The 15,477-nt window shown below is 39.0% G+C and overlaps 1 protein-coding gene across 4 annotated transcripts in view; it reads left to right on the top strand.

Annotated features, from left to right (window-relative positions):
- LOC108732284 overlaps positions 1-15,477 on the top strand; it is a 149,094-nt gene that overhangs the window by 32,799 nt on the left and 100,818 nt on the right. Inside the window, exon 1 of one of the 4 annotated variants that reach the window (XM_018462980.1) lies at positions 9,499-10,347. The exons of 1 other annotated variant lie outside the window; for it this stretch is intronic. In XM_018462980.1, coding sequence (XP_018318482.1) covers positions 9,766-10,347 — 582 coding nt within the window. In that variant the 5' untranslated portion in view covers positions 9,499-9,765. Of the gene's footprint in view, positions 1-9,498; positions 10,348-15,477 lie in introns of those variants that run through there. 2 more of the 4 variants (XR_001937067.1, XM_018462979.1) reach the window with 2 other exon arrangements.

Below are 15,477 nucleotides of genomic sequence, written 5' to 3'. Positions count from 1 at the left end.
GAGGTATTGGAGAGAATAGGAGAACAGAGGACTATATGGAAGTCAATAAAAAATAGGCGAGATAGGCTAGTGGGACACCTTCTCAGGCATGAAGGTCTAGTCAGAGACATATTAGTGGCAGATACAGGAGTTAGGAGGGGTAGAGGTAGACCTAGATTAGATTACTGTTCGCAAATAGTTAAGGATGTCGGTTGTTCTAATTTTGGGGAAATGCGAAGTTTAGCTCAGGATAGGAAAGAGTGGAGGTACGTGACCAACCAGTCTTAGGACTGACGACCTTATGATGATCCTATCAGTGACGGTGGTGGTAGGAATTTGGAATGCTATCCATTCTTAACACACATTCTTGTCCAATCATTTTTATGATAAAGATCCAGTTTGAATTTTCTGATAATGATTGTTTATTTTCTGAATGTATTTTAATTAGAATCGTACAGAGAAGAGTCAATCAACATTATTAATGACAAAACAACTGTAGGGATAGATATATAGACCTAGATTAGTTTAGTGTTCACAAATAGTTAAGGATGTGCGATGTTCTAGTTTTAGGGAAATGCGAAGTTTAGCTCAGGATCTGAAAAAGTGGAGGTGCGCGTCCAACCAGTCTTAGGACTGACGACCTTATGATGATGATGATTTTACAAATAATTTTTCTCTTTAAAGAAATCGGATTTGTTTGCGATTCTGGCCCACAAGGCTATTCGTAGTTTTTTAGAAATGAGCCGTTTTGAGGTTATAAAATCTATTTTCCTTTGTTCTTCTTGAAATAGAAAATAATCACATTGGAAATTTTGATAAATTACTTGTGAAATAGCATTATATTTCTTTGCTGAATTTCCTTACATTTTACATTGAAGTCAAAAAGCGTTTGAATTATCTATAGAGCAGTCTACTCATTTTTAGCTTTTGGTTAACAAAATTGACCAAACGAAGACTTTGTAGAAAAGTTTTTAATGAGTTGTATTTTAGCTGTTTGAATAGGGTCTTGATTTTAAAGTTCGATTGAATATTAGATGCAAATCTTTTATTAAAACGAACAGTGGGATTTGTTAAGCAAAAACGTTGTTTATTTTCTTTAATTTGAGAGTTGGAGGGCGACCGCATGAGGATGGAAAATTGAATATCTTCTCAAATTAGTCCGGGCCTTTCGTATACTCAATAAATTTCCATCAAGCCATTGTTCATCTTACAGCAGTCGCTAGATTGCGTTCTCGAATTAGAGATAAATTTGCTGCAATTAATTTCTCCAGCAGTAGAAAATTTAATGAATAAAGAACATTCCTCAGTTAATTGCAGACGGTAAACTAACGAACGAGATAGGGGATGACGGTCAAAAATTTATAACGTGTACCTGTTTTGCGATTTATTGAGTTCCGAACGGTTTACACACCTGTAATTAAGTCTTGGTACTGTTTCTGCGGCTCTATTTAATATATAACCATTCTCTAAACAATAGTAGTAGTGCTACTACTCCTTTCGTCCTGACTTATCTGACTTTCCTGATACATAAAAGAAGCCGCTTTTTCTAATTTTTCGTGTCTTATCTTTATAATCGCTCTTTCCCTACTTTTTCTTCCCTTGCATACCAGTATTTTTTTTTTACTCTTATTTATTTTCATACAGTACTGTTTTGTTAATACCGCTTCCATTTTATTTAAAGTTATCTCTAACTCCTCCTTGCTAGATGCTAATACTGCTATATCATCTGCAAATCTAAACATACTAATTTTCTGCCTTGTATATCTATCCCTACAGTTGTACTATCTTTTATGATGTTGATTGCGTCTTCGATGTATAGATTAAAAAGCAACGGTGACCGTGTGCATCCCTGTTTGACTCCCTTACTAATATTTACTTCTCTACGTTGCAGCCCCATCTGTATAACTGCCTGTTGCTCTTTATACAAACTAAGTATCACTCTTCTACCTTTGTAACTCATCATTTTTACATTTTTAAGTATATTTAAAATCTTGTGTTATTAAATAGGCGAGATAATTTAGGCGTGAAGGGCTAGTTACAGGCATATTAAAAGCAGAAACAGGAGTAGAGAGGAGTAGAGTTAATATCTAGATTAGATGACTGTTCACAAATAGTTAATATTTTTTGTTTTTAAATGGTTTCAACAGGCATTTACGTCCAAGCAATTCAGTTGCCCTTATATTTAATACATTTTGCGGGGTGGTTCGTTTCTAAGAAGTCCTGTCGTGTATGGAGTAAAAGCCGACGGAGTCACTAAAGTGCTTACTATAAATATATGCACCTAGATACCCGTACGTGTATTTTGTACACCATAATGTTCTATTACCTCGAGTTTATAGCGCCTTTTACATCAGGCCAATATTAATGTGCACTCAATATAGTTTATATATATATATATATATACCATTTTAGTATATTTGCATATCACACAGCGTGTGACATTGTGAACTGTGCCAGGCCATCAGAATTGTAAAACGGGTAAATTAGCCAGCGACAAAATATTGGAACGTGTGCCCGTAGCATTGTGGTAAGTGGTAATGTATCGTCGCTCTCTGGATATTATTTAAAACATCAGAGAACGTGAAAATTTAATAATTTCACTCAAATTGTTTCAAATATATCCGTAGGCGTATGCATTTTCAAACTGGAGATGGAATTATCATATTTTGTGGCGTTTCCCTAAATGTAAATTTATGATTTGTGGACACGGGTGGCTGAGGCGTTACGTGGAGTGGGGGTAAAGGGGACTATGGGCCCCGGACGGCGTAAAACATAACCATAAAACACCCCGTGAGAGCGGGTGACACTATCAGTTACTTTGGGGAATCCCTGACGTGCCTTTTGCTTTTAAATATAAACAAGTACGATTGCCATATTTGTTCAAATCAAAATCTACTAAATTTTACAGAAAAATCGGAAAAGTAAATAAATATTACTAACGTAACAGAGCAAAGAGCCCCTCATCATCCTTTGGTGTCACCTGAATGGCCCCTTACCCACACGGTGGTCCCAATAGAGCAACTGCTAAAATCTGAAAATTAAAATCGTAGTTTTTAGCATAGTTTGCAATTTGGAAGTCACAATAACATTGCCAGATAATTTGGAGATGAAGTATGAGTAGTAATAACAACATGACCTGATGAAATGTATCTACCTATGTAGGGAAAACTATTTGATAATAAGTTCATGCATTTTCAACTCATGCTAATAATAAACGTTACTTATCTCCTCAAAGGCTAAATTATAAATGTAAGTCTTTGTGTACATCTTCTCACTGCAATTTCGACCAAATTAAATAAAAGATCTTACATAATAATAGTGAATTCGTCCGTACGTTTGTCTGTCTGTTCGTCCACCCGCCAAGTCTACCTGTTTTCATAAAAGGTGAAGTCGTTTTAGGAACAAATAAACCATATTTTATTTTTTTGGCTGTTGAATGGAAGTGATTCGACCTGAATATTCAATTAAGCTATAGCGTGGTTTGATTTGATCGGTGTGGTGATTTATAGCTCCAGGATTTCCCCTGACCGATGATCGATTGTAATACGAACGCTAATTTTTTGTGCCCGCCATCAGATTGAAATGAAAGTGTATTGCAACAGGACGGATGTTTTGAATAGGACATAAGACAAATAAAAATCAAATTTCGTAACTCGCGTTTGCGAATAATTTTTGTTGGAGTTGTACCGTAGGTATAAGTACATGCAATTCCTTTTGAAAGCAGTTCATGTGCTTCAAGTTGCGTTTCTAAAACTTTAATGAGATCGACCAATGGAGTAGTCCTGTAATAAGCGAGAAAACGGGGATCTCTTTCCATAACTATTCCTTTTGGTAACGAAGAAAATAAGTAAATTAGAAAACAAGTGCCTTTGCATGTGCTTTATTAGACTGATATCGTATGCAGCGGCTAAATGCACGCGAAATCCAGATGTTACTTTCACGACTGCTCCTGCGGGAATCGTACAATTTAAGAAATTCTCTTTCTGTAGAGTCAGATTTACCAGCTGGTACTGTTTTGTTCGAATAAAGTTAACGATTTAGCTCAGAAATGGATGTATCCGTAATATCAGTAAACTTTGAAATTTTATTAAAAAGGACATACCAAAATTTGGAGTCCTCTCCTAGAAGCAGAGGTCCATGATGGGCAACCTTCTTCGCCCTTTCCTCTTAGTCCGACACTGTTTAGATTAGTATAACGTATAATATAAGAATTTTTAGTTTTGGTGTTTAGAATTGTTGAACAAAACGTGGTGGTAAGAAATGTAGTTTTTATTTGGACTGAAGGGTACAGATTAGATCATGCCTGTTCTTTCGACATACTCTCTGGAGGAGTGTAAGGCGGAAGGCGATCTTCACTCTCCTTTCAGGAATCTTAGGAGCTCATTGGAGACAAATAGATATGTAAATGGAAGGATAAAATGAAAGCGGAAGAGAACTGGCTGGATTTGTGATATATGTAACGAAGCCATGGAAAAACCTGGACGGGGCTGGTGAAACTTCCGAGTTCCCGAGTGCTAAACCGGTATGCAAGTGAAAAGCTCGGAACATCTGAAGTGCCCTGGCTTGTCTGCTATTCAAGCATCAAGAGAACTTAAGCGTAGACATTATTATTATTATTATTTCTTCTCTTCTTTTGAACGAGAGCTCGCGGCGAGTCCGACGTCTGTGTACGCTACTTTTTCTTCTTCACTGTACGTCTAGGCGAAGGGCTCGAGTGCAATTGTAGGACGTTATCACGGTCATTAGACGAATACTTCGACGCAAAGTGTCCGAAATTATGAATTCATATCGTACCGACGCGACGTCGGCGACGTCGTCGAAAAAGAGAAAAGACGATGAGCCGACAGGCGTCATCGACAAGCCGGAAACATCAGAGGAAAAATAAAGAAAATCAGCCGAAAAGATCAGCGACTACAAAGGGATCGCTTAAAAGAATAAGAGAGAGAGAGAGAGAAACATATTGTCTGAGAACGTAGATTTTCAGGTGATTTTGTCATTCTTTTTTTTGGCGGTACAAAGGGGTATGAATCGGTATTTACAGGGTGTTTACAGTCAGTAACGGCTGTGAAGGGTAGAGGAATACATGTACAGTGTAGAGAAATAATTAAAATAAAATTTTATTAAATGTTACCAATAATAGGGTGCCCATACATGAACCGCTATAATATCATAAATATTATGTTAATTATAGCCCTAGACAAAAATTTTCAGTCTCTTTCCAGTCTCACAGAGTCTTTCAGCGTCTCTGAGAGCGTCTCTCATAATCTTTCACAGCCTCTCAGTTACTGCCTAGGTGTTTTTATGGATCTCTCACAGTCTCTTTATGAGAGAATCGAACGATAAAATTGTTAATTCAGAGATTCCAGTCTCTCACAGAGAGACTGAATGAATAAAACTGAAAAATTGAGAGACTCGAGTCTCCCTTAGAAAGACAGGGATCTCTGAAATATGTTGAACTTAGAAAATTTTAACCATGTCTATCGAGACACCACTTATTCAAAGATTCGAGTCTCTCGTTCAGAAACTGAATACGAAATGAGGATCTCTCTATGAGCGACTCGTGTCTCTCGTTCAGAGACTGAATACGAAATGAGGATCTCTCTATGAGCGACTCGAGTCTCTCAGTCTCTCTCCAGTCTCTTAGAGTCTTTGGGAGCCTCTCTCACAGTCTTTTACAGTCGCTCAGTTATTGCCTAGTGGATCTCTCACAGTCTCTGTCTTGAGAGACTCGAACGGTAAAATTGTTCATTCAGAGATTCGAGTCTCTCACAGAGAGACTGAATGAATAAAACTGAAAAATTGAGAGACTCGAGTCTCTCGTAGAAAGACTGGGATCTCTGAAATATGTTGAATTTTAACCATGTCTATCGAGACATCACTTATTGAGAGATCCGAGGCTCTCGTTCAGAGATTCGAGTCTCTCGTTCAGAGACTTGATACGAAATGAGGATCTCTCTATGAGCGACTCGAGTCTCTCGTTCAAGAACGCTAAACAGTTTTTTTGACAGTCTCTGGACAGTATCTCTCAGCGACACCAGAGAGACTCGATGAGAGACGGAGATTCGAGTCTGGCTTTCAGAGATTTTTTTATCTCGGGAGGTTAAGGTATATTAATAAAGATAAAGATTATCTGTTAAGTCAATAAACAAACATACACTTATAGATAGCTCAAGAAAATAAATGTCGTCGGCCTATTGTACACTACATGTCAAAAATACTATGCCCGATAAAATATGTTGGTTTTTCTGGTTAGTTTTAAAAAAAAAACCATTAATCTCCATCGTTGTTCATCTATTCATAACCGCAAACCGTTACGTAGTAGTGAAAAGCCTGAACGTCAACATCGGCACACTTGTTCTTCCTTTATTCCCGCCAGTAAAAATTCATGACATGCAAATCGTATCCCGTTCGTCCCCAAAAATGGTCCCGTCAATATTTCACGGAGTTTCGGTGTATTTTTTTCCACCATCAGGTATAAAATATACTCGACGCTAATGTAAACATATGCGTCGCGTTCCGGCTTTCCACTTGGTGCATTAATGACGTTATAATGGCTTTTATCAGGGCCGTTGGAAAAAGTTTGAAGGGTGCCGAGAAAATGCAAGCTTTGTGCAAAGTGCAACCTCTGGTACAGACCGAACGAAAGCGACAACAACTCCCGCGGGAGACGTAACCCGCACTCTGAACCCTGTCGAATGTTGATTAATCGTTTTGTTCATCAAAGACGGTAGGGAAGAAGTGATAGGAAACAAATGATCCTTAAGCGATCTGAGAAAACGTTTTCGAATGAAGTATGGGGTGTGTGGCAAGATTGTGTCTGACACTTTTCTTATTTTTACGTCCCTAAACTGCCGAATAATTTTGCGTCAAATTTAATTAGCAAGAAAAAAAAATGAAAATGAGTAAAGATGGGTCGGGTACCCGATTTGGATTCGGTACCCGACGGATTCGGAACTTTCTTTGGAATCCGGATAATGACGCCATGACAAACACCACCACAAATAATAATTTATCTGGTACCCGGCAAAATCACCTTCCGGTGGATTCATAAAGAAGAGAGACAGAAAAGAACCCAAATAATCATCATCATAAGGTCGTCAGTTCTAAGACTAGTTGGACTCGCATGTCCACTTTTTCCTATCTTTAGCTAGTCTTCCCATTTCCCTAAAACGAGAACATCCCTCATCCTCAACTATTTGCGAACAGTAATCCAATCTAGGTCTATGAGGTAATCCCTGCCCGTACATCCGAATGGGGGACTAGTTTACGTCTGGACTGCTTTACTTTACCATTGAGTTCGGTTTGTTTTTCTTCGGATACCATACTGTGGTGGTTTCCCAATGCCTTCCACATTACAGTATTGTGCATCAGAACGCCATACCGATCCTCGTGATCTCTGCCAACCTGAGTACTGAAGGAGCAGATGTCCTCCTTCAGGTACTTGTCCTAGTCTGGTTTCTCTTTAAGAACTCCTCCATTATGGTCCGGCTCCCTAAATCATCGAAACTCGCAAGCCGATCCATCCACTCTAGTTTGTACAAGAACTTCGTCAAGGTTCAAGTCTCGTCGGATCGGATTGATAATCCAATAAGAATTATTTTCTGACAAGCAATTGAAATCTTTAGGAACCATTAGAAAATCGTCAGCGTCTCTCACGCTTTTCTGCACTGTTTTAGTCAATAGAACAAGAAACGTGAAAAAAACTAAAAAACAATGCAGTATGTTGTGAAAACCTGACCGGAAAAATATCGAAATATTTTGAATTTGAATAATTAGAAGGACTTTCAATGACTCCCATTATTTTCTGCGAATGAATTTTGAGTCTATGGTAAGTTGAAATGCAATTGAAAAGAATTCTTGCGAGCATTTTTCTTTTCTGTCCACTAGAGTTCTAGCGTCTGTTATTAGGGTAAGGTTCACTTTTGCTTGTTAGCGCTACTTCGGTTTAAAGTGTCGCCTTTTCCGACATAATACTCATGTAGTACTTTCGACTTACACATGCATGTAGTCGGAGTCACAGCAGTGGCAGTGGTGGTGGTGGTGGTAGTGGTGGTGGTAGGTGTTTCGTTGGAGATGTACTGCTGCAGCCTTGTGTGCATGGAAGGGTAACGACCCCTTTCCGTTTACTCTAGCACATGAAACAGTTGCACCTTGCAATTCCTCTCCTTTTTTTTTGTTCTTCTTTAGTAGAGCAGCAGCAGTAGCAGCGTCTGGTGTTGGTTGTTCTGTTCCTGGCTTTCTTTCTCTTTCACTCTCTCCCGTTTTTTACGCTTTGCCTTGTTCGTCTGATAAAAGCCATTACGTAGTTAATGTAGGAAGTGGATGCGTTTTGAATGGAGTCAGTAGTGACATGCATGCATGAGAGAATCGGAACAACTCTTTTTCCCAGACAGTGCGGTTTTACGAGACAAAAATGTGTCGCTTTGTGATTCTCCATAGAAACTCACTTGACGAGTGTCTACGCGCGTTCTCTGCACTATCCCGAAATCTGAGAATAACGGGAACGAGGTGTTTGGGCATATGCCATCAACTGTAATTGAGAAAACAAGTGGATATAAAGCATGCGATGCACATTATATGTATACAGGTACGTATGTGCAGTGCAGGTATGCTGAGAGGCTCTGAGATGAGCGGGAAGCAATCCTGAAGATGGAATGAATAGATGGTTGGAGAAGTAATTTTGTAATTTTTGAAACTGCACTTTTCGTGTTGGATTTGAGGAGATATTTGTCATTTCTCTGACGACGAGACTACGGGTTGACCAAAAACAGAAAAGAGCAGATGTTCATCAAAATGAGATGATGGATAACGCCCATGAAGTCATCTTTAATCTCATAGATTGAAGATTTAGATAATTAACATAAGAAACAAAAGAGTGACACCATCTTATGAATCTCGAAGATTTAGATAATTACCATGAGAAACAGAAAAGTAACACCATCGTGAAACTTCTCAGAAAGAAATGAAGAAAAACTGAAGTTCTTGAAAGCTCTGTGCTATGCCTTGCACTTGACAATCTTAAAATTAGAAGATCCTTTTGATGTCCGGAAATTTCAAGTAAAATCCTGACTTTATCATAACATCAAGAGATACCCAATGATCTCAGGACTTCCCCAAATGGAATGAAGAAACTGAGCTGATGGAGTTCCATTTGTGGTTTACTCTTCCATGAGGAAATTGCTAATTTGATGGTGATTTTTCTTATGTCTTTCGAAAATTGTCTGCTATTTTCTATCGAAACTGACTGAAGAATCCTTCAGCTGTATTATGTAATGCCCTGCACTTGACGAGTTTAAAATTAGCCTGGCACATACGGCATACGGGCGCTCCGGCTGGTCGTCATCGTCGTCCAGCCAGCAGTACCTACCTACCAGCACCAGCACCAGCAGAGGCATTAATTCGGTTAGCGGAGAGACAAAGAAGAAAAAGAGAACGACCATACACACAAGCAATTGCTACGGTCGCCGCATTCGTATCGCCGGATAGAGCAGTCCGTAATGACCTTTCTCTGGTTGTGTTCTTTGGCTCGCAGTGCACTCATGCTTCAGATATGCAGGTGACAGGGAAACATCGACGCGAGACATACTTTGCGTTCTGTTGTCGTTCTCTGTCGCGCACATTCGGTCCTTTTCGTTCCACAGGCGCAGAGGGTCGACGCTAGTCGTCTCGGTGAAAAACCGAAAGCCAGTCTTCGACGAGTGATGGTGAGTTAGAGAGGAGGTGCGCGAATCTCTGGAAAACTGACGACAACTAACTGACTCCTGTTTCCAGTGAATAAGAAAGACAATGTGCTCGACAACATTGACCAGTAACATAGTCAGGGAATGGTTGAAGTCGTTGTGTTTGGGCCAGTACGCGGACAGTTTTATCGACAATGGGTATGACGATTTGGAGATATGCAAGCAGATCGGAGATCCGGATTTGGACGCGATCGGCGTCTTCAATCCGGTGCATCGGACCCGATTGCTTGAGTCGGTACGCACGTTGCGCGAAGAAGGAGCCGCTTCCGTATATTTCACATTGGAGGAGACGGTTGCGGCGGTACAGGACGAGTGTTATTGTGATAGTGTCAGTGCCCATTCACAAACTTCTTCGTCGGAGAAGGAAACAACCGTGACCGTAACATCGGCAGCGGCAGCCGCCGTAATCGCTAACGTTGGCCCAGCCAGTGACAACAGCGGCAGGAATGTTGTAGTGATGACCACGTCTCCCGGGTCAGAAGGATCCTCCGGCATCCGTCAGATGGACGAGTACGAAGAGGGTAAAGCGGAATTGGTCAGGATTCCGCGGATCAAGCTGCAAGCTCTTCTCCGAGACAAATTGTCTCAGGATGGGATACGTCTCAGCTGCCAGCCATATTCCACCACGGTGAGTTGAGTTGTGTTGTTGTAACGTGGATGGAATAAAAGCGAAGCAAACCGCGTGTACTTGGTGCACGACATTGCGTTCGCAGACAGGTTATTGCCCCTGCGCACCTCACCGCTCTATACCTTTACTAACCACTCTCTCTCTTTGAGCTTCGTATTTTTGCATTTAAATTATTTCGCGAGATGGACAGACCGATGGATGGCTGACGATGGTACGTGAAGACCTGCGATGCCTGGCATGATTTCGCTTTTAAATAATAACTGTCCATGGAATCATTCCACTTTTTGCTGCTCCTTTCTCAGACGATGAAAACATTATTACGACTCGGTCGGACCAAGTCGCTTATTAGGTACTTACTAGAAACACATATGAATTGACTTCATAGGCTTCAAGAAGGCATAAAATTTACTAGGAACACAGTTAAGATTACGATTGATGGTTGTATTCCACAACGATTTTGATTAATTAAAAGATATGCAAACACAATTTCCATTTAATCGAATGATAAAACGCCAGTTTGACCTGGCTAACGGATCGGAAGATATATTGCAGAAGATCGAATTCCTTCTTCTGTCTTTCTAAAGACAATAGCAATTGTATGATGTCGAGGAACATGCTACGAAGAAATTGTTTTTGTCTTTTTAAAGGCAGCTGTAGGAATAGTCTTTTCATATATATGTATTCTGTCTTATTTACTACTAACTGACTTGTACATACGGTTACGTATTATCTGTTAAATAAAGCAATTATTACTTGTTTACAATTGAGACAAATTGGTTCTGGTCTCTTTATTTACTAACCTTTTACTTATATGGGTATAATGTAGTGGTATAATATTCCCTTTCAGTTCAATAACAGTTTTGGCTTTCATCCCTTTCGTAATGCCATAACTAAATTTCAGACGAATTATGCGGTGTAACGATTTGTGTAACTGGCATCAAATGAAACCTGTGAGCTAGCGTGTTCATAATGCTAAAAACAAATCGGGGAAAGCGCGAAAACGAAATGTATTAATTTAGGGGAATGTTCTCATAAATGTAGTTGTAATACCGAGTCATAACGACCTCTCTACCATTCCAATTGATTAGGGGATGCTTTACAATGTAAAATTTAGTGCTAACGCATCTAACGGCAACTTGTAATGGTTAATAAATTTTGATAACCAACTGGAAGAGCCTGATGGGCATGGAATTGATAGGCAGTTTCGGATAACCAATCACTACGCATCGCCAGCGTTTTCTTTAAATGCGTCCGTATGATGTTTGCCTCTAGGAATTTCTTTAACCCTTTTCATGATTGAAGTAGGAATAGAACTATCGTCATCATCAACTGTACACTTATCACCCACCGACTAGGATATAGTGTGTTTGTACATTCGGTTTAGGCATCGTTTGTATCTCAAGTCAATTCCATTTATTTTTATTCACCACAAATTTATGTCACTCTCACCGGGAATCGAACTCGGGACCTTTGGCTTTACGCACCAGCGCTGTAAGCACTGCGCTACGATAGGTGGTTGCATTAATAACGACAAAACTATATGATATCGTGCACATACTTATTGTCGTGAGTGTTTGATTGAAGATGATTACAAGAACCAAAAACGTTCATGGTGGCTATTCAAAGTTAGACAATGCGAACGAATTATTGCTGTTTGTCGTGTGCAAGAGCGAGGCATATGCTTTGTTGGGGTGGCAAAGTTGGAATCCTTTCACCTCTACGGCTAATCCCCGAAATCTACCCCATTCGTCAAACTTACCGCATTCATTTGCCCAGCATGTGGCGGGCAAAGACTGCGCAAAACGTAAACGGTTCTACGTTACGGACTAAAAGGAATGTTCATGATGCGAATAATTTGTAGACGGATGCACAGCGTTCGTGAACGCCATGTCGTCGTGGTGGTCCCGTGGTAGTAAAAACTTGACCGCAGGCAAGAAGTGGTCGATTGTATTTACCGATCGACTCAACTGAAATATATATTGTTGAAGAGGAGAAATATCTGTTGACAATTCATTTGCGAGGATTTTAATACAAGTGACCGTTATCATTTGTTTTGTCACAAATGCGAAAAGAAAACATGTTTTACCGTTCGACTTTTTTGTTTCTCGAAGGAAATCGATGGGTTTTTTTTCGGGCGCAAGTCACGCATGAATATCGGATCCACCGAAGCGATATCGGGGATTTTGAGGGATTTCGAAATCCAAATAAGCAACTTCGGATCGTGCAATAAGTCGTCGAGAAGAATTACATGAATTGTAGTTCAGACAGTGTAAAATGAATAGATTATTGGATTTCGCAAGATTTGTAACTTGTGCTTGACATTTTCTTTTCAAAATATCAAATTTAATTCGAGCACTCATCACTATTACACATTCAGTTATCTATGCGTATATTTAATGAAAATATCACGCTCAGAAACTCGTACTCTTTGCGATATTGAAGTATTGTTTTGTTTTAAATTTCAATTTTTAAAAGCCTTCGACTTCAATGAAAATTAAGCTGAAAGCGATCCTATATCTATCGAGAATTTATCTTTTTAAATGCTTATTAAGCTAAAGAGCTAAAGCGGGGGAGCCTTCTGTAAAGTCGCCCATAAAATTGAATGAAACCGCAAAAAGTTTTAAAGTCGACCGCCATTAATGCTTCGTTATCGCCTAAAAGTCAATTCGTAGAACCAAACTAAACAAAATTTGATTCTAACTCACAATCTCGTTATTGAAACTCATCCACCTTTCGGGGGTACTTCTTCGAAATTTTTTTCTTGGTATTTCCGGCGAATTGGTTTTTATTTCTTTTGAATCAATATTTGAAATAACGTAATTTGAACTTAAAAACTTTTTTTACCCGCTGAGTGTAAAATGTAGTTATTCTTTTGCTCAGGGTAGTTGCCGATTGAAAACCAAACATTTTCTTCCAAATAAATCTATCGATCCCCGTGAAATAAAGACCGAAAATATAATCACGTTCTGTGGAATTGTTATTGGAGAAATGCTATTAGTTGCCAGATGGCCGAGTCACAATGGCCTGTACAGATAATATTATTTTGTGGGGTGTGCTGATGCCTTTATTGTAATCAACATCTTTATTACTTTTCCCATTATATCTGATGATTTCTTGAGGGAATGGTTTATTAGAAAAATTAAGTGGAAACGTAATACAATACGTCTGTGTCTGTCCATGTGAATAGACGTCCCAGTCTTATTAAAATGTTAATTCGATAATTTACTCTTTCTTTCTTTCGATTTTCTACGAAAGTTCCTAATTTATGCAGAACTTTCTTCGCTAATGTCTTATTTTCATCTTAGCTCTTCAATCATGGATGTCTGAAAGCAAAATTGCAAACGAATAAGTATCTGTACTGATGTAATTCAGTTAGACATCTTTTTTGTTAGTTGTCACCGCCAGTAAACAATACAAAGTAAATTAAAAAAAATAAGATGAAGTATACTTCATTTACTTTCTCTAGCGATGTGCCCGTTCCGTCCTGGATGCGCGCTGGCAAAATCGTAGGTAGGAAGAAAAAAGCTCATTATACTCTCGACTCTTGTTCATTAAACATACTTTTTCATACAGTACCTGCCAAAAGTTTCGTTCAAACATGAATAGTAGTGCGAGTCGAAAGCAAGCGTTGAAGCCTTTAATATGTCTTCAAATATATATAAACATCTCGTTGATATTTTCAGTAGTAAATGGTACCAATAACAGCACATTTGAGCAATGCAATTGTAGTGGATAAAACGGTCAATTTTTCCGTGCAGTACTGTACGGATTATACGCTCCTCACCGGTTAAGAGTTGTCTCCTTCCTTTTCTGGCCTAGTGCTGTTCTTTTCTACTTTGCGCCGGTCAAACTGAAGGTCACATCGTATAAGTATAATATTCTAATTATTTGCATGTTTGAAGTCCTTTTTGATGGTTGGTCATTCAGTATATTTAAAGGATTCGGAGAGGATATCGATGTTCTTAATTAAAATGATACCGTTCCAGGTGTGCTCACTCAAAATGGTTGAACGTAATTGGTGTTTCTTTAAGGAATTATCTAATACTTTAGACGTGGTGTCTATACACTAATTGAGAAATCGATAGTTTAAACCGTAAAATTTCCCAAGTGAACATTAACTCGATTACCAAGTGAAATTACAAGGCAAACTCCTCGTCGTCGTAAAGCATAAGAGTCTGATTACTGGTGTAATTAATCGTCACACAAAACTTAAATTAGTTCACGACTACTGCTGCTGCAAGCTTTTATTTGAAGATACCAAGGAATCAATCGAACCGAGGATCTAATTGCAAAAACACGAACGATTCATTCGGCTTTTCAGCAAACCTCTAAAATCCGACTTAGTGTTTCATTTGTAAATGGAGTTTCAATTTGCAGCGAACATGGATGTAATCCAGAATTCATAAAGAGCTTTCAAAACTGATGTTATTGAAGATTTCTGCTCTAAAAATCATGAAATGTATTCATCTATTTGGATGTAAAGTAAAGGATAGCGCAGGGTCAACTCAGTGCTTATGATCAGTTAATTTAGAAAGACGTTAAAAATAGGAAGACTACGGAAGTCGATAAGAAAAAGGAGAGGGAGTATGGTAGGACGCCTTGGAGGCCAGTTACAGACACATTTGAAGCAGGAAAGGGTCAGAGAAAGATTTAGATTAGATTACAATGTGATTGTCGATAAGATAATTGGGAATAATTTAGTATACTTCGTTTACTTTCTGTAGCGATGTGACCTTCAGTTTGACCGGCGCAAAGTAGAAAAGAACAGCACTAGGCCAGAAAAGGAAGGAGACAACTCTCGGCCAAACTCTTAACCGGTGAGGAGCGTATAACCCGTACAGTACTGCACGGAAAAATTAACCATTTTATCCACTACAATTGCATTGCTCAAGTGTGCTGTTATTGGTACCATTTACTACTGAAAATATCAACGAAATGTTTATTTATATTTGAAGACATATTAAAGGCTTTAACGCTCGTTTTCGACTCGCACTACTATTCGTTATTGAACAAAACTTTTGGCAGGTACTGTATGAAAAAGTATGTGTAATGAACAAGAGTCGAGAGTATAATGAGCTTTTTTCTCCCTACCTACGATTTTGCCAGCGCGCATCCAAGACATTGGAAGGG

The sequence above is a fragment of the Agrilus planipennis genome, unplaced genomic scaffold (assembly GCF_000699045.2).
Source record: "Agrilus planipennis isolate EAB-ADULT unplaced genomic scaffold, Apla_2.0 scaffold30, whole genome shotgun sequence".
Classification (NCBI taxonomy): Eukaryota; Metazoa; Arthropoda; class Insecta; order Coleoptera; family Buprestidae; genus Agrilus; species Agrilus planipennis.
The sequence above is the reverse complement of the archived record's forward strand: the minus strand, read 5'-3'. Positions and strand labels throughout refer to the sequence as shown.